Source organism: Delphinapterus leucas, chromosome 11 (assembly GCF_059928025.1).
Source record: "Delphinapterus leucas isolate spDelLeu-1000000601 "Yukka" chromosome 11, BTC_Dleu_Yukka2, whole genome shotgun sequence".
Taxonomy (NCBI): domain Eukaryota; kingdom Metazoa; phylum Chordata; class Mammalia; order Artiodactyla; family Monodontidae; genus Delphinapterus; species Delphinapterus leucas.
This window is the reverse complement of record NC_143139.1, coordinates 23,799,489-23,826,526: the sequence shown is the minus strand read 5'-3', so window position 1 is coordinate 23,826,526 and position 27,038 is coordinate 23,799,489. Positions and strand designations below refer to the sequence as shown.

The following is a 27,038-nucleotide window of genomic DNA, read 5'->3' as shown; positions in this document are numbered from 1 at the left end:
ACCACAGGCAGCTCTCTGGCCAACGGCAAGGCGAATGCCTGATGTTTACCCCAGGGAGGCCTAAGCCCGAGTTGTGACACTTTACCCGTCCTAGAAAAAAACAGGCAAAAGCGGATCAGCATCGTGAGTGTGAGGCCGAGAGGCAGTGGTTTTGCTGCGCCATTAGGATGTAGAGTGCAGGTTAAGTTGCTGTCATTTATTAATGGGAGCTAAAGACCTCAGAAGATAACTCTCCACGGCCAATCCTGGTTTCAGACATTAAAAACCCTACCCCCACCAAGCCTTCTCCAAGCCCCTCCCCTACTTTCCTGCCTGAAACCTTGTTCCCTTACATGCCCTGCCGGAGCCTTGTCCCTCTGCTTATCTAAGAGCTTCCATCTCTCACGACGGGACACCAGGGCTCCTTTGAGACTTTGCCCTAATGCAGAGTGTGCCCTTCTGTCCTGCAGCCAAATTTCCCGTCTCATGCCAGGTCAGGGTCCGACCACCCCGTCTGCTCTGATGCCAGCCAAGCCAACTGTGGTCCAGCTCTAAGTTCTTAGCTTCAGTTCCATCTTTGCTGAGCACGCTTATTGCGGTTCCGTGGGAGAGGCCCGGGTTTGTGCATCAACATTCAGAGTTCTTTTCCTTCTTTACATATCCTGCTTATTTGGGGCTAAAATGTGTCCCAAGTCCATTGTGAACGTGGCTACCGGTTGTGCTGTCTGTGCAGCGGGTCAGTCAGAATGTGCTGGTGTAGCAGCTGCTTCCATGGACACGGCTACTCCGCCAGGTTTTATATTTTTTAGTGTAATGACAGAGCTTCCAGTTACTTACAGCTAAGTCAGCAGCATTAGAAAGTTTGTAGCTGACTTCTTTCTTACTGTTTTTCGTTTCTTTCACTAAAAGACTGTCTTTTAAGGCAGATTTAGGTGCACAGCGAAATTGAGAGGAAAGTACAGAGACTTCCCACATAGCCCCTGCTTCCACACATGCATAGCTGAAGCCCTCATTGTCAACGTCTCCCACCAGAGTGGTGCATTTGCTACAACCGATGAACCTATACTGACACAACATCATCACCCAAGTCCACAGTTTACACTAAGGTTCACTCTTTGTATTGTATATTCTACGAGTTTGGACAAATGTATCCACCCCTGTAGTATCATTCAGAATAGTTTTATTACCCTAAAAATCCTCTGTGCCCCACATAGTCATCCCTCCTTCCACCCTAGCCCCTAGCAACCACTATTATTTTTACTATCTCCATAGTTTTGCCTTTTCCAGGATGTCATATAATTGGAATCAAACGATATGTAGCCACTTCAAATTGGCCTTTTTCACTTACTATTATGCTTTTAAGTTTCTTTCATGTCTTTTCATGATCGGAGAGCTCATTTCTTTTTAGTGTGAAATGATATTCCATTGTCTGGATGTACCACAGTTTATTTATCCATTCACCTATTGGAGAACATCTTGGTTGCTTCCAAGTTTTGGCAATTATGAATAAAGCTACTATAAACATCCATGTGCAGATTTTTGTGTGAATATAAGTTTTCAGCTTCTTTGGGTAAATACCAAGGATTGTAATTGCTAGACTGTATAATAAGGGTATGTTTAGTTTTGTAAGAAACCACCAAATTGTCTTCCGCTAAATTGTCACTTTGCATCCCCACCAGCATTTGATATCATCCGTGATCTCCACTTCGGCTATTCTAATAGGTGTGTAGTGGTATCTCATTGTTATGATATGCATTTTTCTGATGACATATGAAGTGAAGCATCTTTTCATATGCTTATTTGCCATCTATATGTCTTTGGTGAGGTGTCTGTTAAGGTGTTTAGACCATTTTTTGCATTGGTCATTTGTTTCTGATTGTTGAGCTTTAAAAATTCTTTATATATTTTGGATAGAATTCCAGCCACATGTCTGTAACTGTGAGATGGCAGTAAAGAAGGACATGACACAATTAAAAATAGAACTATCATATGATAATCCAGCAATCCCACTTCTGGGTATTTATCCAAAAGAATTGAAATCAGGATCTCACAGAGATACTTACACTACCATGTTCATTGCAGCATTATTCATGGTAGCCAAGATAGTGACAACCTAAATGTCCATTGACAGATGAATGGATAAAGAAAATGTGAGATATACATAAAATAAAATAGTATTCAGCCTTTGTAAAAAAGAAGGAAATCTTACCATTTACAACAACATGGATAGACCTGGAGGACATTATACTAAGTGAATTAAGTCAAACACAGAAAGACAAATACTGTATGATCTCACTTATATGTATAATCTAAAACAGTCAAACTCATAGAAGCAGACGGTACACTGATGATTGCCAGGGGTTGGAGCTATGGGGATATGAAGAGGTTGTAATCAAAGGGTACAAAGTTCCAGTTAAATACCATACATTAGTTCAGGATATCTACTATACAGCATAGTGCCTATAGATAGAAATACTATACTGTATACTTAAAATTTTCTAAGATGGTGGATCTTATGTTAAGTGTTCTATTACAAAATAATAATATTAATAGTTATTGTTTTTCTTACAATAAAGGAGGTAGGAGGAAACTTTGGGAGGTGACGGATATGTCTATGGCCTTGATGGTGGTGCCAGTTTCAATGTGAATACTTATTCCCAAACTCATCGAGTTGTATATACTAAATATGTACAGCTTTTACATTTCAATCATACCTCAACAAAGCAGTTTTTTTTAAAAGACAAAAATTACAGAACTACGGAATCCTTTGAAGAGGCGGCAGTGCCACACCAAGGAGAGAAAGAACCATATATCTCAGGTGAGTAGCAATCACTGACGATTCAGAAACACATATGAAATAGTTTCTTTTCTTTCTTAAATATACCACAGGAAGGTGAATCTTAATGGGCAGAAAAACCTGATATATGGATTTATGGAAAGGACACTGCTGCCTTCAAAATACAATTATCTATTTACTTTGCACATTATAGGAGGAGCCATTCCATTACGCCTGCATATTTTTTTAAAAATAAACAAACATAGATCCTAACTACCAGCCAAGTAAGGTGATGCTTGGTGATCCTTTAATCACAGCACATTGCAGAGCTGCTTTCTTTTCCTAATTTCTGTTTCTATGCATAATTTACAGAGTTGTGCAACATGCAGATGACACACAGAAATCAGAATTATTACTTTTATGTAGACCATGTTGTTCGTTGCCAGTAAGTTGCCTCCAGATGGCTTGGAAAAGGAGTATATTGCTTTATACTGTTTTCAACTAAGAAGAGCTACCTGAAAGCATTTACACCTAGTATTCAGTGGAGCTAATTTGTGTCTTCCTCCGCCATGTCACTCAGGTGGACTATATATCACTTAGGGTTTCTTCTTAAGGAAAAATTTCACTGGGATACAGAAGAGTTTAGAAATCTTAAGATGAAAGGTAGAAGAAGAAAATACAAAAGCCAACTGTTTGGGAGAAATCTGGAGCATCCTAAAAGTCACTATAATTAAAACACAGCAGTCTGTAATTATTCCAAAGGGGGAAAAATTGCAAGAAAGACTCAAAAATGCTAATGTGCTTACCCAAAGCTCTGCCATATTAGTTCATATTGACTCAGACAGATACAATATCCTCAGACGGACTGAAAACTAGTTGGAAGGTTTAAAACAAAAGAAAATGTAATACAACTAGGTGGAAAAGCAGTGGGTTTGGAGTCACTGGAGTAAAGTTGGGTTTGTTCTGCCATTGACTAACCGATTGAACTTTGGCAATTCATGGGACTTCTCTGTGACTCAAGTTTTGAAACTGCAAAACAGGATACCACCACTTAACCTTGTGTTAAAAGAATGTGTGTAAAGATTGTGTTTTGTTTTCAAATGCTGCTCTTCACACCCTCTACTTGTCTGTTTCTCTTCTCTCCATCCAGTGATAGACAACCTCTTGCTTAACTTCTCCACCCCCAACCACCTACTTCATTTTTATATTCAAATTTTTCTTTAGCATAAGCCTCCAAATTTATAAATTTTGGCCTTTTTTATGTTTCCTAAAGCCAGCATTCAATGTCATATTTTAAAGTAATGTGTTAGTATGTTTATGTTCAGTGTTTCTTCAAATTACTCTCCAAATTAAGAAAAAGTACTCCTCTCCTTACCCCTTGCTCTTTGGTTACCACAGCATCTCCTTGGCTCCTACTATTAGCTAAACTGAATTCACACCTTAGATTCTTGACATGGGTCACGTGGTCAAACATAAAGGGCCTTATTGAGATGTTCTTTTGATAAAATTGGAGTCACTTCTGTAAGGGTTGAGAGTCTCCCAGTTGCTTGGGAATAATGATTGTAAGTATGTTTCAGCAGTTCTCAAACTTTACTGTATATTAGAGTCATCTGGAAAATAAGTTAAAAATGAAAATTTCTGAAATGTTCTTCAGAAGATTCTGATTCACAAAATTTAGGTAGGAGACCAGAAATCTGCATTTTAGCAAGCACCCCAGCTGACTCTGATGCAGGTGACCCACGACTACCCCTCTAGAAATGCTGTTAGAGATTATTTAGGTAATTCTAAGAGCAGTCTGGAGTTTTGAATCCTTGTGGTTTAAAAAGGAATATTTTATAAAAGGAGTATTTGCAAAAAGGATTTTTTATATTAAAAAATGTGCTGACATATGTTATCAGAGAACAGACCTGAGTTTGGATGGTAGTTTGTTCACTTGATAACTGTGTCTCTTAGATAAGCTAATTAGTCTTACTTTTCTAACATGTGATATAAGAACACCATTAGCCACTTGAAGGAGGTATTGTAGGGCTGAAATACATGTTAAAAGAAACCCTTAGTTATGAAAAGGTGCGTAGAAATGTTAATCATAATTATCTCTTTATTAATGATAATTTCAAGAACTGGATTATTCAATTAAATGAAGAAAAACTAAGCCCAGATTTTCCATAAATTAGTGTCTTCACTCCTGTGATATATGAAGGGTATGTCAGCACCCAGTGGCACAGGTAGGCCAGAGGCAAGCTAAGGTGCAACCATGAAACAGCTATTTGACTGAACAGTTCTTTGGCATTAACAGTAATTCAATAAAAATCTACATTTGATTTAGTACAAAAAACTGCAACTAAGTGTAAATGCGATGTAATGGTAAAAAAAAAAATCTATCTATTTATCTATCTATATATATTTTTCATATTGCACTAATTCATTTCAGACTACTTTGACCCATTCTGCAAAAGAAAGAAAACAAACAAACAAAATGCCCAGTTACAGACTGGTTGGAAATGAAATATGTGATTTCCATTTTATCAGGGAGCCATTTTTATTCTGTGCAAGGCAGTGTCAGGTAGACCACAACTACACTGATTACAAATTTATTCTGTCTGGATTTTGGAATTTAGTGAAAGAGCAACTGAAGAATGGGGTGCCTTGTATCTTTCTCTCTCTCCCCCACCCCTTCAAATATATACATACACATATATGTATAACATTCATGCAGACTGAATGCATAACAATGTATGATGCGTACACACAATATATGTGTGTGTGTGTGCGCGCATGTGCTATTTTCAGATTAAGGATTTTGGTAAGAAAAATGTTTTCAGTAAAATTTCCCAATTTTGAATAGCTCGACATCATCCCAGGAAGTACTTTTACAGCAATCTTAAGGCAAGGGGTTGTATCCTCAACATCTTTGTATCCCAGGTATCTTGTGTAGTGACTACAAACATTAGACACTAAACCAACATTCATTGCTGAGGAAGTTGATTGATCTTCTTTGGGACAATAAGGTCTAAGTAGGTCTCAGTAAGATTCTCAAGGAAGTTAGATCTCCTCCTGAGTTTTCTTTTATCTTGTCTAGTTATATTAAGATAGATCAGGTTTATGCTGCAATAATAGAAAACTCCCAGATCTCAGCGACTTGACATGCCAAAAAAAGGTTTATTTCTCACTCAATTAAAACCATATGTGGATATAGGAGACCCTCCAAGCCAACTGTCCTTCCTGAAGCAACTCAGTGATGTAGGCTGTTTTGATCTTGTATCTCCACAATCTCAACACGGGGTCTCTTCCACTGTCACCTGGCAGGGGGAGAGAGCTTTGGGCTGGTGAGTCTGGCAGCAGTAACTGAATGTTTTGGCTTGGACATGATACACTTCAGTTCTGCTCATCATCCATTAGTATCATAGCGCTGCCCCATCTAACTGCCACGGTTTACGGAAATACGATCCACCCTCTGTCCCAGAAACAGAGAAGAACTGGAGAGAATAAGACCAGAAGTCTCTACAGTTTGAATGATTTCCAAGCAAACACATAACAGAGCAATAAGTTTCTTTTAAGAGGGGAAAATAATTTTTAAAAAATAAATAAATGGATGAAGAGACTACTTAATCATAAATGAAATGAACAGATATTAGATGTTGATTATGAAGAATTCTGCAATTTGAGCACATATTAAAAATCTAACTAGAGCTAAGTTTAAAATCAATGTGAATTTATTTTAAAAGAACTTTAAAATGCCATATAGCTAAAATTTTAAAGCAATCTATCTTTGTCAACTTATAACTGAAAAACAATTCTAAATAATAATAGAAACTGCGAGGATAGAAGGCCCAATGGTTCCGAGGTAAATCTTCATTCTGTTACTGAATATATGCTATTCAATCATTGGGACTTTGATTAAAGCAATTTTTCCTTCCTTTGACCATATACAATATTTTTCTTATGGAATTCTTAGAAAATATTATAATGCAATTATAATTTAAATTCATGTTAGGCCAAAGCTTTAAGTATTGTGCCCAGTGTAGTTTCTGGTCATCCCAAAATCTCTATAAAAGAGTTGCCAGAATTGGGTTGATTCTCTGAGAATTCTTCAGAATAGCTTTTCTTTAGGACTTCTGCAACACTGGATCCCTGATGGATTAAAAAAATTGACCAATCCCAAACCTGACACATAAAGCTGACACAAAGAATTTAGAACTAAATTGTTAACATAATTTATGATATTTAGTTTCCTCCTAGTCACAGAAGTGTGATTAAACTTACTGGTCCAGCCATTGGAGTTGGCTAGAGATCCTTGAACAAGAAGAAAAAATTGTATGAATTTATAAGAAATGGAAGCCAAGCTTAATTTTAACCTTTGTGTGAAAGTCTGTAATAATATAATTAATCTTCTTGTAAAGATGTCATTTAGGATAGCTTGAAATACCATCTGCTATGAGAGAGCTCAAATGCAGTGTTTTCTGGATGTGCTGGACTAGGTCAAGTCTGAATTCCCCTCCAGACCTAGGATTTGATGTGTAGACAGAGCGTGCAATTTTGCAATCTGCTGAGCCAGAAGAGGATTTAATACTACATTCAGAGCTGTACTCAAATTGTCAAAAAATGTTCAATAAAATAACATTGCAAATCATACTCAGTTAAACTAGCTGGCAAAGGGAGCACGACAAAATTGAGAAATAAAGCATATGAGATGTAGTGTTATTTACATGTTTTCAGGGCTTACGCACTGGGTGGCTTGCTATTTACAAGACAGCATTTCCACCCTTCCCCTCTGCTTTAAGGTTTGATACAAGGCCAAGTCCTCCATCTGACTTCATGCGACTGTGGTCTAGTTCAGATTAGTATTTGTCACCACTCTTCACAGCAGACAGGAATGCAGCAGACTGGCCCAGGAGCAGGAGAAAGAGATGAGGGGACTAGGTCTGTTGAAGGTAAACATACCTTAGACAATCACAACAGTGAAATATGGAGGCTGCATGGAGGTCAGATGCTCAGGGCTTAACTTTAGATAACTGTTGAAGGAAAGAGCATTCTAGAATTCTCAAAATTTTTGCCACCACTGGAAAAAAAAATCATTCCGTAAAGCATTATTATACGCCCTCTCTGAAGATGTTTTACAGAATTCTAAGCTTACTTAGAAGCTAATGGGACATCTGGCTGAAACATGACAGATCATAAATGTGTTTCAAATAAATTAAGACATGGTTTGACAGAAGAGAAAAATCATCAATCTGAACAAATGGATCAATATAACAAAAGTATTCTTAAAAGCTAAAAAGTGACATTCTATCAATATGAAAAATATTAACAAAAATGATAATGAAAAATTTTAAAGTAAAGGTAATGTAAACAGCAACTTTACTCTTTATGAATACAGAACATAAACTCTGAACTGTGGGTCAGACATTATTTTAATGGTTTTACATGTATTAATCTAACAAGCTTATGATGTGAGTTTTATTGTCTAAAACTGAGGAAACTGAGGCACAAGGGAGGGTAAATACTAAGCTGACGGACATGAGTCTTGAACCCAGCTCCATCCTGAATAAACTGGCTCCATCCTGAATAAACTGGCTCCATCCTGAATAAACTGTGATAAATTATAAAAGGGAACCATACAAATCTTCTCAGTAAAGTTTTGCAATGGAAACAATACTCTTATCGTGTATTTCCAAATTACTTAAGATGTGATGTAATTTCTGATGTTAATATCACTGGTGAGCTGTATCAATTTCAAATAATAGGTAAAATTTGAGGAAAGGAGCTAGTGATTCTTGGCTCTGTGTTGTGCTCTATGACTAAGACTTAGAATTAAATTACGTTAGTCAAGCCATTTCTATTTTCTTCTCTGAAAATGTAAGGTTATAATGCTCATCACACCATCAAGTTATTATTGATTTGGACTGATGATTTCCCTTAAGAATTGATTAGAGCTTGGGAGAAGATTAGTCTTTTGGAAGAATCTTTATTGTTAGGTTATATTAGCCAATAGGGTAGTAGTTGATATCTTGACTTTATATTCCAGCCAGGCGTTCCTGTCATTTAGCTAGTGTAGCTCCAAGTTAAATCACGGTATTAAGCAGTATTGATTTGTCTGAGCTGTGGAATGTAAATCTTTTCCCACCAGGTAAACAATGGCAATTAAATGGAATTTGGCTTAGAAGGGAAATGATTTTCCCACAACTTTGCCCCATCAGCAGAAACCCTAACACTCCAATAAGCTACAGGGTTTAGTGCAGGTTTGGCGATGCACCACTCAGAATAACCTGGTTGCCAAGAAGCTGAGCCTGGAGTTTGTAAATTCTTTAAGATCATCAGCATGCTTTGGTGGGGGATACATCACAAAAGTGAATCCAAACAGACTGAGTGGCTAGGTTAAATAAAATAGGTGAACGTAACTGGCGGAAGAAAATGTTTCCCCTTCTGAAAAGCATGGACTTTGGCATCAGGTAGACGTGGGTTGGAACCCAGCTTCATACCTGATGAAGCAGTGCTTGTAAAGCAGTGATCACTGGCGAGTTACTGACCCGCTCTCAGCCTTAGTTTCCTCTTCTTAAAAAGAACTGTTAAGAGTATTAACTAGTTGTTTATGTCTAGCACAATACATGACACATAGTAGGAGCTCAACACGTGTTTTTTAAATGAAATGATATTTCTCAACAAATTCAATTATTGGGAGACAGTGTAAATATTTTTGAAGACTCATAACTAATTAGACATTATTTTTTATTAATTAAAAATCCATTTTGGAAGTCTGAATCCTTATTATTCAATTGTGAATAATAAATAAATTGAATTATTCTGAATTAACTGAATAATGAGGTTATTCAATTTCTGCTTAATTTTCAAAATTAAAGTTACATTGATTCTCCAGATCCCTCTCAAAAGCAAACCAAGACTAAATTTAAAGTATTTCCTCAAATTTAGGAGATGAATTTCTGATTTTTTGAAAAGTTTTGGCCAAAGATCAGAGAGATCTCTTTTCTTTGCAAGCACTCAACTACAAATGTTCCTAGCTCTGAGAGTCATACATTAGTCAGAGGGTTATCCTGACTTATTAGGTCTCTTTTACTCTTTAGTCATGATAACATTAACTCTCAACAGCACTGTCTTCTCAGCTTTCTGCTGGCGAAATACCTTTCCTTAGAGAGTTTCACACGCCATTTGTACTCATGACCTCCTTACTCTCCACACTAATCTTAAGACGGGTGGAAGAGAACAAATATGACTGTTTTAAAGATCAGGGGTAATAAACCTGGTCACGGCTTTTTCCCTGGCAAGGATATTCCTAGATTCAAAATCTACAATATGGTAGCCACTAGTCACATGTGGCTATATAAATTTAAATTAATTACAATTAAATAAAATTTAAAAATTAGTTTCCTCAGTCACACTAGCCACATTTCAAGAGTTCAACAGCCCCACATAGCTAGTGGTTATCATATTACACAATGCATATATAGAAAGTTCCCCTAATCTCTATCCAGAAGCATTGCTAAATGATTGACAGTAAGGGTATCCAATTACAATTTTTCCTTCTCATTGAGCAAACTAAAGATACAGCCTTCCTCTTATTTTTTCATTCTTTAAGAGAAAGAAGTATGCAAAAATACTTATAGCACAAAATTTAAGAGTGAAGATCACCTCATGCCCAAAACTCCTCGTTTTGACATAAATTATTTCATGGAGTTGCTCCAACCTTGTGGTCTTATATGATCCCATGTTCTCTATTTCATAGAGGAAAGAATCATGGCTACCTGATAGTGATCTCAGCTTGTTGAAGCAAGCTTGACTGCCCCAGGGGTACCTGATACATTCCACCTCTCACGCATTTCTGTTAGTCAATTGAATATATCATAATTAGAACAGCTATTCATAAAAGGACAGGGTGTTCCTGTTTGGGAATTCTTGGATTTTGCTATCTCCCCCTTTCTTCCAACCCCACCCCCATCTTACTGAAGTTTCCTACCTGATTTGTCAGTGTCCACTATAATGGTAGGGTTGGTGGTGCCACATGGCAGGAAGAGGAGAGAACAAAGTTTTCATGAGGGCTGAGAAGCCTCTCTCTTCCCTAGAAGAAGGCTAATGAAGGTGAGAAAATATTGGTCCTTCATACCCCAAGCCAGGGCTAGCTCAGTCAGAAAATGCCCAGAATGGACTGAAGCTACATATTCTTTTGTAGTATACACAATTCTGGATGAAAATTTTACTTCCACTTTTCCCACCTCTGTGAATAAAATTCCTAACCAATCTTGAAGTGACTATCTAAGAGATTGTGGATATTTATAATGTTGAATTCTGTAAACCTTCAAGGAGGAATACTCTGGTAGATAAAAGTAATAGTAGAGAAGCAGGCAGGTCAAAGCTTAAGCCATACAGAAGAAAAGGACGTGAAAAGGAACCAGCTGGATCCCAAAAGAGTATATACATACCCATTGCACACTTGCAGGTCTCTTAACTATTGATTTACCAACTTTCTCCTTTTCCTCAGCTCAGTCATACTTTTACCAGTTGCACTTGATCCTGTTGGCAACCCTGCCCCAATGACTGAAACCATCACCAATGATTTGAATCTATTCCTACTACACTGTATATGTTCCTAGCATCCAAAGTGAAATTATGAATGCATTTTCCCATAGAGACATTAGTTGGTTCAATAAATTTAGGTTTTAGGAAATCATTAGCTGTAATGTGGAGAATTGATTTTTTTGGGAACAAGAATGGAAACAAGGGCTCACTGAGCAGACTATTTCAAGTCTAGGCAAGAGATGACACAGGGTTTGGTCAGGGAGGTAGTCATGAGAATGAATGGAAAAAAGTAGATGGATTCAAGATAAGTCTTGGAGTAAAGCTGACAGAACTGAATTTGAAGTAGAGAGTGAGAGAGAGATAAAAGAGAGAAATGGAGAAGGATGATATATTCATTGAGATGGGAAATATTAGAAAAGACACAGAAAGAGCTCTGGTTGGCAGAGGTGAGGTGGCGATGAAGAGCGCTGCTTTTGACATGTTAGGTACCACATCTAAGTGGAAATATAGGGTAGGCAGCTGAATATAGGACTTTGGACTTAAAGTCAGTGGTCTTTAGCATACAGAGAGTATGTAAAGCTGTGGAATCAGAAGAGATCACATAGAAAGAGAGAATAAAAAAATGAGGGCACCAGCACCATTACATTTAAGGTTGAGGTCTACATAACACTGCATTATAGGCCATGTAGAATTTTCAGGCTTCCCAGGTAGATTACTTAACGTCTATAATAGAGAATATGCATTTCAAATTCTAAGGAATAGAGATAAAACACATTCCTGAGCAAAAGAATTCTTCATGTGGGGAACTGCCAGCATAACCAAGGGTTTATATTAGGTAGAATCACTGTGACACTTTGAAAGAATTTAATTCATATAAAAGAGAATATGTCTCACTCATCAATAACTGTAGCTGCTTATCTGGACTACTTTGAACCTACAGACTGGTTCCAAGCCTAAAAGAACCTGATTTGATATTTCTACTTAGTTTATCTCATTTTATGTAACTGCTGCCAACATGTCAGTTTTGATTTGATACAAAGTATAAAAGTCTATTCCCTGCATTATGAGAGAAAGAAAAAAATTATAAGAAAAATAAAGTGTGTTAGACAATTAGTAAAATTTTACTACTTGAAACACTGCTAAACATTATTATAAATCTATAAACATTTACAATTTTAGCAGTTATGGAAAGCAGGCAAAAAGAAAGATTTAAAAAATTACAGGAAAAGTATGTTTCTTTATAAAGGTAGTGCTTTCCACAGTGTCCGGTGGTTCTAACATTTTTAGAAAAGAATACCTACACAAAAGAGCAAGCTCTCAAAATTCATTACATATACATCTTGCCACAAAACATTTTCTATAATCTGCTTCAGTATCTGAGCTGTGTTGAAGTCAGTGATTTGTACATTCTGTGGCTTCAGTTATTTCTTTTAAAATCAGCTTCCAGACTTCTGAGAACTGAATCTTTGCCAGGACTGAGTCAAGTTTTCCTACCTTTTGAATGAGTTTGTTTCTTCATCTCTGTGTATTTCTCAAAAATACAAGCCCAGTTTGCATAACAATTGGGAGTCAGAATTGGATTTTAAAAGGCCATCAGTATCCTTCTGCGTCCATTATCACCAGGACTCTCACACCACATTGCTCTGAATATTCCCTGATCTGATCCAATCCCAAACCCTCCCCTCTCCTCACCCGCAGCTCCTACTGGGCCCTCTGGATCTCCTATTCTTGATTCCAAAACCCTATGCATACAATCTCATCTCCAAACTTTCTTCCTCCCTCCTATTGTAGCTGAAACCTGATGGACCAGTGAATCTAATATTTACCCTACAGCGCACTCACCAGGAGGTCAGGTATCTCTTGGTACCATAAGAAATTGTTTCATATATATATAATTTGCCATATATCCTTCCCTACTTACACTCTTAGAGGATATTGTAAATTTGGGTAGCATATCAATTTAGTAGCATTCTAGTAGCTATGATTTAGTCATCCTAGTAGCATTTGGAAATGCAGACTCATTTTAAAGTGCTCAGAAGGCTGGTTACTGTTTTATGACAGTTTTTTAACTTTCTTATAGAACCTCATTTAGAAACACAGCAATTTTAGCTAATCCTTTAAATTAGTAGTCACTCTATTAGCTCAGGGTTAGTTGATTTATTACATTACAAGTGGAATGATTGATTGATTCAACTATTTATGGACTATTATACATGAAATCCACACACAGGCTAGGTACTAGGAAATGCCTTCGGAATATAATAAACAAGACAGATGTGGGCTCTTCCTTCAGGAGGAGATATATATAAACAAATAAGAACACAGATTATTAATTATAAATGGCAATTAACACAAACTATTATTTAACTCCACACGTACTGCATAGGAAAAGTCTAGTGTGCAGTGCCCAGGGTGGGAGGAAGTAGAATTTAAAGGGGATCAGCTTGTTGAGAATGGATGGCTCTGGGAAAAGAAAACAGAAAACTAGGTGAGAACAAAGAAAATTTTACCAGCTCTTTTCCTTCTATTTATATAGACCAATGATTGATGCCCAAGGAGCCCCTGCATTATGGCAGATTCGGTGTATGGAACTGTGTTTATTTTTCAATGAAATAAAGGGAACATTTTTAGTTTTGTCTGGCTTAAAAAAATTCTGGCAGTCACATCTGGGAGTTTTCATATATTGCTTCTGCCCACTTACTATGATGATGGTGGTGATGCCCACGAGTAAGTGGCCTGTGGATTCAGAACACGTTGGCTTTTTATTTTTTTTTAATTGATGAAGATTTATTGAAAAGCAACATAGTTTGTTTGGAACCTTCCAGAAACGGCATCTTCATAAAAAGCAAATAATCCCTGAATATCTTCATATAGAGCTGGGAGGGTGGTGGTGTTGTTTGACAGTTTGTTGCTGTAGCTGTTACCACTGTTCTTAAATGATTATGTTTCTTAGTGTGCACTAGTTTTCAGTGTCTAAGATAAATACTGTACCATCTCCAAGGTAAATCTCTCCCAACAGCCTAAAATTTGTTTCTGCTTTATAATTTTGAGAATGCCAACACATAACTTCCAAAATCAAACAGTATTTTTTCATCAAAGGCACACCCGAATTTTATCAATTAATTAGTATTTAATCTCATCAGAGATAAATTTTTGACAAAAGTTATATTTTCAGTGAGATCACTTGAATCCAATTCCCAACCTAAGAACTATTAATTTATTTTGGCTTTCTGCTTCCTGTTGGTAGTCTTCAGAGACACAGTAGAGTTGTTTACTGGTATGTAAACAGCAGACTAGGGGATAAATGCTTGGGTTCAATAACTCTCGTTTTTTTCTCTTGGAGTTTCATACATGTTTTCCAGGTTTTTGCACAGGTTTTTTTTTTTTTCTTATTCAGGATTTATTATGCAAAGACTATTTTTTTAAATTCAGTGAATGAATAATTTTTTTTATCATTCTTTAAAGCATATATAGCATTTCCTGATTCCAGTCAGTTTAACAATCAGAATAAAAATACCTGACTCAATGCAGAATAATATCAAGCATAGGGACGTTGTTCTGGTTTTGATTTCAAAGCAATCACTGAGTAAGGCTCCACTGAACTGCAACATGAATCAGCATTTAGTGAGGCTGGGTTTAAACCTCTACTCCAGATTCTGAATGACAGAGAACTTCTAAATCGGGCACTGTTTGTTCATAGTTTTAGGTCTCTGTGATTTACTTGGCTTTATTAGACAATAGGGGCTTTGGTTCAGTTATATTTTTAACATTCCTTAAAAATAAAGCAAAGAGTATTCCCATTTTGGATGAGGATTAGTATGGTGGAGGAAATGAAGAATTTACAAGCGCTGGGTATCCAGGGATTATGCACTGGGCTCTGTGCTGGATTGCCTCGGTTAATACGTTTTTGGTTGCATGTAATAGAAACTGGCTCTGGCTGGCTTAAGGGAAAAAAGTATTCTTCCAACTGGCATATTGGAGAATATTTGGGTAGCTCAAAGAATCCAAGAGTCAGGGAAGGCAGCGATCAGGGGACTTCTGACCTCAGAAGCAGAGTTCATGTCTGGCCCCCTAGGGTAAAATAGTTGAAGTATCTCAGCACATGACTCTTCTCAGGAGGCCAATGTGGTCTTCACCTGTGGATTAGCCCGTCAACGTTAGAGGGGCAGAATAATATTGTTTGGCCAGTTGTTTGTGGGCAACTGCACCTGTATTTTGTAGGCAGTTCCCAGAGAAAGGGGGCTTGTTGTGAACTGGTGGCCACGCCAGTGAGGTCTACTCTATGGGGCATTTTACAAGGTTAATTTTCACAAAAAGCCTATAAAAATCACTATTTTCACCTCACAAACGAGAAAGCGGAGACTCAAATTGGTTAGGCAACTTGTCCAATGTTCTACAGTTAGAATGTGGCAGGGCAAGAATTCCAATTAGGCTTATAAGAGGGGGCTAGCCTCCTTCTTTAAAGATTAAAATAATCTGATGACTATATGGGATAAAAATTTCCAGATAATTTCTTATGGAGAGACTATTGGGTTTCTCCACGGTACTAGAAAGAGTAAAACTGTCTGTTGAAAGCTCTGGGGTTGAAGCCCAACTCTACCTGGTCATCAAGGGCAATTAAACATCAAATATTCACTAACATCGAATCTCCTTCACAAGGTTATTTTAACTTCACAGGGGTGTTGAGCTAACATGTGAAAATAGTTGGCTCAAAGCAGATACTCATTTTTTTTTTTTGAGGAAATAACTATTCTAATAATGAACTCTCAAGCATGTTACTAAAATTAGTCACAGTTTGACAGTGGCTTTGTCATTCTAAAAACAGAATTCCTCTCTTACCCTTAGTCTTTCAGAATGGTGCCTTATTCACCTAAACATAAAGGCAGAAAATGCTATATAAAGAGAGTTAAGGAAACCATACAATAGGAGGGGAAAGTTTTAGATACAAAACATTTGACTACTTTGACACTTTGGGCTCACATTTCAGGGAAAAACTCTTATCTTTGGGCACAGCACAATGCTTAATCATCTAATTCTCTTAGTGAATGCTACCTGAGATGGTTTATGTCCTTGTGATAACCAGGACAAAAACAAAATACAGTTCTAAATGTGGAAATCTATAACTTGAACATCACCAAAATAGATTATCAGCTAATTCAGTTTGGAAGGATTAATGTATCAAATAGTTTTATGTTCAGATGATTGTTCTCAGTTATCTTTAAGGATAACTCCATGGGAAAAAAGTATTTTAGCAATATAAGAATTTATTATTGTGCATGGTGGGTGTTCCTCAAATATTCACAGACTGATCAGTGTCAATCTGTTCCAAATTACTTCAGACCACAATTACTCTATGTCAATAGCATAGACTAATGTAACCCCAAATGGAAGAAGAAGAAATCATTCTGTGCTGGTAGAGGTAGAAAGAGAGGTGTAGATTATTATATACTCTTGATATTTCTACAGCTTTCTGGATCTTAGTTTCAGTGACCTGTTATGCTTCATTTTCATCTAAATCATATCTGAGTAACTTGTAAAATATCCTATCATTTAAAATTTGATGACAAAGAGTCAACTGATTTTAAATGTGACCATAACATTATGTTATTGGCTTGTTCCTGAATTAAAAGCCCTTCCCCCCTTTTAAACTATGCTGCATTTCAAGTCAGTGGCCTGCTTGCTTTAATTTCTTATTTAAATTTGTAAGAGAAACCTAAGTAGTCATTAACATTTAAAGATTCTTGATAAATATTATTATAATATTTAGGGGAAGGTATAAATTAAAAACATCATCATCCATGGGTGTAGAAGTTTGAGTAAGAAAAAACTTTTTTTAATAATTAATTTTTTTAAAAAGTATTAAAAAATAATAGTAACCAAATAAGATTTGAAGCTCTTTTTTATTACACTGAGAAATTCCCAGAAAAGTACAAAGCCTATGAAAGTAGGAGCATTTCAGAAAACAAGACAGAATATTTGCATACATTTGTAATGATATTTTAGTTTTGATGTTTGAAAAAAAAAAAAACAACTCATGATTTCACATTGAAGCACACTGCTCATGAATTAAGTACCTTCTGAAGTACTGGGAAAGTATTTCACATCTCTTATATTTGAACCCGAATCCCTATAAATGGCTAAGTTATATTCTCTTTCTAGAGATTAAGTTCATGGTATGATTCATAAGAAAAATGATTTTATTGATTCATAGTGACTTTGAAGAAAAGAAATAAGCACATTACACACATATATTCCTTTAAATGGTACATCAGATCAAAGTTGAATTAATTTAATAATCTTTAGTGTTGTTAATTGTTACCAATGAAAATACATAGATCCCACTACGGAAAAGAGGTTTGGTAATATCAGAATGATTCTCTGTCATATCAGTGTTTTACATCTAAGTTACATAGATAAATAGGTGATGTTGAAAATCATGCTGTTTCTAGCCTCAAAATCAAATAAATGTATGATGACATCCTAGAATCTTATCAAGTCATTGAGAAACAATAAGTAAAAAATATTTACTATTTTTGCCAAATACAATGTTAACAGGGCACCAGAGGCTATAAAGTTTACTTAGTTAACTTTTAATCTGGTAATTTTCAATGGTTTTGGGGTCACATCATACTTTTTGTTGCTGTTACTACTACTGCTAATAAAATAATAGTAAATGTAAAGGAGAAAACAAAAGCAAATAAATTAGATCTCTTGTAGTTCTTCTAAATACTGTTTTGGTTTATCCTTGAAGTGGAAATCAATTTTCCAAGGTTTGGAAAGAAAACAAAAGCATCTTTATAATTCACAGCATGTATTTTAGAGGTCTAATGATTTATCCATTGCCAGTGTGGGTTAGGTTGTCACGTTCTCTTTATTCAATGTCAACTGGTTCCGTAGCTATTAAAGCACTTAACTGTTTCTGAGCACAAGAGAGGAACAGTTCCAAACTGGACAGGCTTCTTTGGCGGATGACTTGATCAAGCTGTTGATTTTTTTTAAAGAGAGAGAGAGAAAGAGAAAAAGAATATACTTAGTTGAGGGCTAAAGAATGTTACAGAAGCCCACTAGAGAAACCTTTTCAGATGACGATTTAGAAAATCAAATAGTGCTTTAAACTCAGAGACAGTGCAGTCACTATTTCTGGCCTATCATCTAAGCTGAGATGATAATCATTACAATTTTATAATTGGCGTTGGTATTCAGTTATTGGAGAAATACCATAAATCTGATCAGAGTGATTTCAGATAATATAAAATAGTATATAAAAATACCAGTTCTTAATGAATATACAGACTAGAAATCCACAAATATCATAAAAAATATAACAGATGCAAAAAACAGAAGAAAAACATGGTATAGAAAAACAGCATAATTACTCCATGCATAGAGTTTAACTGGGACAAAGGACAGGTAAGGATATAAACAATTTCCTGAAATTAGAGAAAGTTCTTGGGGAAGGTTTATTTTAAGAAACGTGATATTGTTGAAACAAATTTGACTTGGTTTTCCCGTTGAGTTATAGATTTTTTATTAGGATTGTTTTAGTGTATCAATAACAAATACAGTGAACAAAACCATAGAGGCTTAGTAATAAAAGTCATATAACAAAGAACTTTCTGGATGGTAAGGATTATTGGATACATCAAAAAAGGGTTTCTAACTCTTCTGCCCTAAAAAATTGCTCATTGTGTAAAAATAACCAACGACAACACATTACCTACAGGTTATAGAATGGAGGAACTCAAAAGAAAGCCAAATAAATTCCATTTCATGATACACACCTGTCATATTTATGTAAAAGTTGACTATTCCTCCTACATGCTCCCCCCAACATAAAAGAAAAAAGACAAATCCAAACAAGAATTCTCTATTAAATTATACATCCATAATCCACTGAATTCAAAATGACTAAAAAAATGAAAGATTAAAATTTTGAAGTATCCTAAGAATTAATCAAAAAACAATATATTATATTTAGCAAAATCCTCATGTAAAAAGATTGAAAACTACTAAGACTCCCTTCAATTCTAATATTTTGGGATTTTAATGTACATAAAGAAGTAAGATTCCTGTTTATCCTTTTTTCACATGGGTTTTTTTTTTTTTTTTCTTCCTCTCTCAGATGATACCTTTAGGTGAATATATACCTTCTGCTTACAAGTCTCTATCAAATAAGACAGTTCATCACAAGATAAACCCCAGGTAAGCAGAGAGTTGTCTGTCTTGCTGACTGTCGTACCCCAGCATCTAGAAGAGGGTCTGGCCACATGTTCGACATTCAATAAATATTTGCTGAGATTGACTGAATCAATAAATACTTAACCCGAATAGAGCAAGGCAATCTACTAGGAAATGACAGATGCACTTTTAATTCTAAAAGTAAAAACGTGCTTAACCTAATTTAAAAGCTATGTAGGAGACTGAAGTTGAATTTTTTAATGTTTCATTTTAATACACATAAAACAGATTGAAATCTAATTATTTGTGGTTTTATAAAATTATTTTGCACTTGGTCCAAATTCAAATAGTACAGAAGGGTATACCAACACCTTGGTCCGGTCCATTCCTAGTGGTTTCTGTCTACTTTGGGTATTTTCAAGCGTTTAAAGATAGGTTTTTAAAAAATATTTGGTCAAGATCTTGTAATTGTTAACTATGGCAGGGTTCACATAATCACTTTCTTCCACTGTCATTACTGGAAATTTCACACAGATGATTTCATATAAATCCCTTTTTTAGTTCTACCCCTACATTGTCCCTCCCCCCTTCTCTCTCTCCACTGGTAACCACTATTTTGTTTTCTATATCTGTGAGTCTGCTTCTTTTTTGTTTTATTCACTAGTTTATTTTTTAGATTCCACATATAAGTGGTATCATACAATATTTGTCTTTCATTGTCTGATTTATTTCATTTAGCATAATGCCCTCCAAGTCCATCCATGTTGTTGCAAATGGCAAAATTTAATTCATTTTTATGGCTGAGCAATATTCCATTGTGTGTGTGTGTATATATATATAGATATATATCTATATCTATATATATATACACACACATACCACATCTTCTTTATCCATCACCTGTTGATGGACACTTAGGTTGCTTCCATACCTTGGCAATTGTAAATAGTGCTGCAATGAACATTGGGGTACATGTATCTTTCTGAATTAGTGTTTTTGTTTTTTTGGTTATATACCCACCTGTGGAATTGCTGGGTCATATGGTAGTTCTATTTTTAGTTTTTTGAGAAACCTCCATATTGTTTTCCACAGCGGCTGCACCAATTTGCATTCCCACCAACAGTGTAGGAGGGTTAACTTTTCTCCACATCCTCGCCAACATTTTTAAGTTCTGTTCTTTCTGATGACAGCCATTCTGACAGGTGTGAGGTGATACCTCATTGTGGTTTCAATTTGCACTTCCCTGATGATTAGCGATGTCGAGCATCTTTTCATGTGCCTGTTGGCCATCTGCATTTCCTCTTTGGAAAAATGTCTATTCAGTTCTTCTGCCCATTTTTTAATTGGGTTGTCTGTAAGGACTTGCATATTTTAAACTGTGATAGTTATTACCAAATTGCTTTCCAGAGTGAGAGTACCAATTTATCAGTCCCATCTGTAGTGTATGGGAGGGCCAGTTTTCCCTGTTTTCTTTTTAAACAGTTGCATAGTTTTCCATTGTATATTTATAATTTTATATAATGGATTACTTTATTACTTATTTAAAAATTATTCTATTGATAGACATTTGAATTGTTCCTTATCTTTTGCTATTATAATCAATGCTGTAATGAACACCTATCAACACAGACCTCTGTATACCTATGCTAGCATATCTTACAGAAACTGCTTGAGCCAAAAAATATGTCATCTGCAATGCTACTTCTGTCATAAATCAGGTTTCCACATATGCATGAATCTGTCTTCAGGCTCCCTACTCTAACTCCATAGACAATTCACCTATTCCTATGCAAATATAATGCTGTCTTAATTATTACAACTGTATAATAAATGTTAATATATCACACATTACCTACCATATTACCAACCATACCATCAAATATTTCAGAAAAATATAAATTAATAAACACTTGTAATAAAATTGAATTTAAAAAGGAAACAATCAGACTACAGATAGTTCAATACCCTTTTTCTCATAAAATGCAAAAACCAAGCAAAATTTAAAAGTATATTATTTTGAGTTACATCAATAGGCAATATAACTTTTCTTTTTAAGGCCAAGGATATTATGCAATCAAAACTGAGGATAGGGCTTCCCTGGTGGTGCAGTGGTTAAGAATTCGCCTGCCAGTGCAGGGGACGTGGGTTCAAGCCCTGGTCCAGGAGGATCCCACATGCCGCGGAGCAAGTAGGCCCGTGCACCACAACTACTGAGCCTGTGCTCTAGAGTCCGGGAGCCACAACTACTAAAGCTCACGCGCCTAGAGTCCTTGCTCCACAACAAGAGAAGCCATGGCAACCACGAGAAGCCATGAGAAGCCCGCACAACCGCAATGTAAAGTACCGCCCCCCCACCCCGCTCCCTCCAAGGGGCGAAGAAACAAAGACCCAATGCAGCCAAAAATAAATAATAAATTAATAAATACATTTATTAAAAAACACACAACAGGATAGTTGTATTTGGAAGATGGAATCAGGATGAAATATGTTGATTCATTTTGGAGGTGGCTTCATGGGGGGTTGTTTTACTATTATGGTTCATAACATGCATATATATATATATATATATATACACACACATACATTAGATATAATAATTCAAAGTCTTTTAGAAGCCACACCCCAAACAATCAGGAATTCAATTAAAAACAAAATTGATTTAATATCTTAGAATTTATGAATGTTAGAGGAGAAACTTCTCCTTTTGATAGCGTATAGCACAAACTCATAATTGCACAAACTAGCAATCAACCTGCGATTGTTGTTAAGTAACAATCCTCTGGGTTATGCATCAGAAAGAATATCCTGTAATTTCTTAAAAAGCAAGGATATGTACAAGGACAAAAAAGTTTGAGAGATTTCAATTTAAACATACCAAGCACTTCCCTTCTCTTGTTTGTGTTAAAGGTCACCCTGGAACTAGAAACCATAAGATGATGGATGTACTGACTTTGGGTTTAGGTAGCTAAACTTCACATCTTTCGCCATGCCTCCCCAGAACTGTCTGAAGGCAAGAATCCACTAAATAAACAGGAGTTCAACACTTCAAGGGGCAAGAAGGTGACTGATACTCTGTGAGGAAGAAGATAAACTGGGCCATTTCAGATCTAAGATTCCAATTTGGTGGGTGCTTTCTGGGCATGGTATGTAAGATCACGTCTATGAGGGGGACACTTGAGACCTTTCTCTTATAGTTCAGGGACAATTCCTCTCTCTGAAACAAGTGCATCAAACTGATGTTCTTGGCGAATTCCTGAATTTCAACAGTTTCAGTTTTATTAGGCATGACCTTATTATCCTTTATTGAGGCAAGAAGAATTTTGGCAAAATATTCTTTTTGCACCCTTGAAGAGTGGGACTTAGTTCTGTTTTTGTGGCTTTCATCTCAAAGTGAATCAAAGATTTGTATTCTGTGACTTCACGCTGACAATGTTATGTCCAGGGTAGCTGCAGCAAACACTGGCTGTAGGATTTACAATCTCTTCATAACAGTGTAGCTCTAACTGCTTTGTTTTCCCTTCTCTTTACTGTTGCTTCAGGTGCTGCTCAGCTCTTTCAGATACCTGAAAAAAACCCCTGGAAATTCTGAGGCTTCTGAAACACACGCCTGGGCTTTATAAATCTTTTTCTCCCTCTTTGTCATCTCTTCAGTTTGCTAGCATACTGCTGAAAACCGTTTAAAAGCATACATACTACTTATTAAAAGTTAATATTAAGCTTAGGGGGTAAAAAGAAGACACGACTTTACAATAATTTCCTGTATTAGATTTACCTTTCCATTAGTATTTCATGCCATAGCAAAAGAAAAACAAAGCATCTCTAGACCTTAGCTTTTATTTCCTATCACCAAAACACAATATGATGCATGGTGAACTCATACTGGTCAAGAGAGCAAAATTCAAATTCAGCTACAGAAAAAAAAAGGTTTATTTTAATGGGACTGTTAAGAACACTGTTTACATCCCAGAAAATCTGATACATTGTTTTTGAATATATATATGTATATAAAATATATGTATATATAATTAATATATATACTAAATATTAAATACACAGTACTAATTGTGATTTCAATATCTTCTGGGCTTTCACCAATACGATATACCAGAAGATGTGAAAATATTAGGCCTACCTTTATCACTGTTACTTTTCCAACCTGCCCTCCTACATATTTTAAACTTATGCTTAAAAAGAGATATCCAGCAAATCCACTGATAGAAAATTACTCATAAACATATGTTTTATGTTTAGTAATATGTTTAATGGATTCCATTTTCACATTCACTAACAAGCTCTTTCGTGGGCATTGAAGAAAGGTCAAGTATGATGATCCAGAACTGTAATTACTCAGGCGGATTTCCCAGTAGATGTAATACCATTGGGTAAGAAGGACTATTTACACCTTCTGATAAGAAGTGAAATAGTTCTTCAGTTTTTATTGCAACGCTGCCCTTTTAACAGTGCTGCTCGGGTATGAATGCCTTTATTTTTCTGACTTTATATGCATCCCCCACACATACACACATATCCTCAAGCTGTTTCATTTACATGCTTGAGATTGAGCCAATCCATTGATTGACTGGTCAATCAGCTGACCAGTAACGAAGTTAAGACTGCCACTAGTAGTGCATTATTGCTCTGAGCCCCCAAAAAGTATACATATAGGACTTCCCTGGTGGTGCAGTGGTTAAGAATCCGCCTGCCAATGCAGGGGACACGGGTTCAAGCCCTGGTCTGGGAAGATCCCACATGCCGCGGAGCAGCTAAGCCCGTGAGCCACAACTACTGAGCCTGCGCTCTAGAGCCCGTGAGCCACAACTACTGTAGCCCGCGCGCCTAGAGCCTGTGCTCCACAAGAGAAGCCACCACAATGAGAAGCCCACACACGGCAAGGACGAGTAGCCCCTGCTCGCCACAACTAGAGAAAACCCGCACGCAGCAATGAAGACCAAACACAGCCAAAAATAAATAAACAAATTTATATATAAAAAAAAGTATACATATAGTGTGGCCTTGTCCTTAAGAAGTGTATAATCTTTTTGAAGAGACATACACAATCATTAAAGAACAATTATGTGATGATATATACAGTAAAGACTGAGTCCAGTGGAAGGTCAGAATCAGGGAGAGATCATTGTGGGAGAATGTAGCAGAGAAAACGTCAGAGGTCGAGCAAGATTTGAAGAGGACTGGAACAGAGTACCAAGAGTGTCTCCTGAAAGAGGAGCAAGATGTGGAAGAAATTCTAGGAAAGCAGATTAGCAGGAACAAAGACCGTTTGGTGACACTGAGAAAGGAGGTCTGAATTTAGTGGAGTTTAGGAGTACTCATATATTCTTTCATTCACTCATTTATTCAATATATATTCAGTACCTACTATGTGCCAGGCACTGTTTCAGGCACTAGAGAAATATAGTGGTGAAGAAAACAATTCTCTGCTCTTATATACTTTACAGTTTACTTTAGTTTATATTTTAGTTTGAGGAGACAAATTAATATTCTTCAGGTAGAGATCAGTATTATAAAAAATAACGAAGTAGGGTAAAGGATTTGACAGGGACAGAGGGGACATCTTTTGGGTGGGAATGATTAGAGAAAACCAACCACGCAAAAGCATCAGGAAAGAAAGTTACAAGGCAGATGAAACCACAGGAGGAAAGTCCAAAATGTGGGCTCAGACTTGGCTTGAATAAGGACTGGCAATAAATAAAGAAGACAGGAGCAAAATGAGCAAGGTGAGGGGAGGACTGGTAGGAGAGAAGATCAGAAAAGTAGACAGTGGCCAGAGCGGGAAGGGCGCTATAGGTCATCGGAAGACTCTGGAGAGTTTTGAGCAAGGGTGTGACCATATTCTATGTCTGAAAAATATCACACTTGTAGGGAGTTCTCTGGTGGCCTCGTGGCTAGGACTCGGCACTCAATGCCATGGCCTGGGTTCAATCCCTGGTTGGGGCACTGAGATCCTGCAAGCCGTGCAGCACGGCCACAACAACAACGATGACAATCACACTTGTACTGGGGACAAGAGATTGTTGGGGGGCAAGAGCAGAAGAAAACCCAGTTAGGAGACTTTTGGTCTGGGGAAAATATAAAGTTAATCAGACTGTTGGCAGTAGAGGCTTAAACAGCAGGTCAGGTTTAAAATATATTTTTAGATAGGACCAACTTGAGTTGCTGATGGATTAGAAGTATGGATGAAAGGAAAAGAGAAGTAAAAGGTGATTCTTAGAATGATGGTGCCATTTATTGAGTTATGATGAACTGGAGGGAATTTCGGAAATGCAGGATAAAAAAAGGTTTCTTTTATACTTTTATATAGCTTTTGTGCTAATAATAAGCATTGTGAATTGCCAAAATGGCTATAGCATAGGTAATGTTTCTCAAGCTTTTAAACCTTGGAATTGTGTGTATGTGTGTAAAGCATTCTTTGGAAAATACACCACAACTCAATTTTTCTTGAGAACTCCCCTAGACTAAAAACAAACTGTATATATAGGGAGAATATTATACTGGTTCAGTTTCCCCTTAATAAATAATCATGGAATTATACTGGTAAGAGATTTTGAGACTGCTTAGTCGAACATCTACATTTTACAGTTGTGGAAAAGTGATACACTGACTTGTTAACAGGCCAATTTCACAAACCTAATATGTCCTCCCACACATAAAAAATATACTTCTTCAAAATACATTTAAAAGTATTAGCCTGAGTTTATCTTTGCTTAATAAACCCTACTATGTATCAAGTAGATTCTGTGCCCTCACAATTTGACAATGGACATTTGACAATGGACAGATAGGATTCATCCCTAGAGTACCAGCACTATGACCAGAAAGGTGCTGACAACCATTCTGGGTGAGATGATATAACTATCCTTTCTCTCAATGTAGCCATGAAGGAAGTAGATTATGAATCAATTTTAAAACTTAACATGCATACATACTCATAATGGGCTGGTTCATTTTATGAACAAACAATAAGGACTCACAGACTTGAAGATGACTGTTATTCTTGAGTGGTGATTCTTTTTATTGTGACATCTAAATATTTTTGCTTTAAATACCACCATCTTTACCTTTATCCTGTATCCTCAAATTCTGCATTTCAGCCTAAGAAAATTTAGACTTATCTGTAATGTTACTGTAGCATTAATGGAAGTTCTATAGTATCTGTCTTATTACGGGTATACCAACCATAAAGAGTTTCTCTTTTAAAATAGTCTTTATATTTTCAGATAAGTAATAAATACTCTTTTCTTTATATTTGCAGAGAAGTAAATCTGACTGCAAGAGGGATGTATTGTATATAAAGCTGAAGTTGAGATAGAACATCCCCTCTCTGGGAATATAACTATGTCATTATTGTAAATCATGTTGGAAGAGACTTTGAACTTGAGGATAATAGTGATATAAATACATGTTTAGAATGACTCTAACTCTAAAAGATTCAATATGATCAGGAGAGTGATTTGAACTAAGGCAGTGCCAGTTGCCTGGACCTGAACTTCTGAAAATGTAGACCTGACCTCTTTACCAAAACATTCACAGGCCATCACGTCCCATGAAGACTCTCACT

General features: G+C 36.4%; 1 protein-coding gene across 15 annotated transcripts in view; it reads right to left on the bottom strand.

Moving 5' to 3' along the window:
- Positions 1-27,038, bottom strand: part of CCDC91 (coiled-coil domain containing 91) — a 411,994-nt gene that overhangs the window by 16,701 nt on the left and 368,255 nt on the right. For 12 of the 15 annotated variants that reach the window (XM_089920448.1, XM_089920446.1, XM_089920447.1 and 9 more), the window contains one exon: positions 17,296-18,266. The exons of 2 other annotated variants lie outside the window; for them this stretch is intronic. In XM_089920448.1, the coding sequence (XP_089776574.1) occupies positions 18,156-18,266 (111 nt within the window). In that variant the 3' untranslated portion in view covers positions 17,296-18,155. Of the gene's footprint in view, positions 1-17,295; positions 18,267-27,038 lie in introns of those variants that run through there. One more of the 15 variants, XM_089920441.1, reaches the window with a different exon arrangement.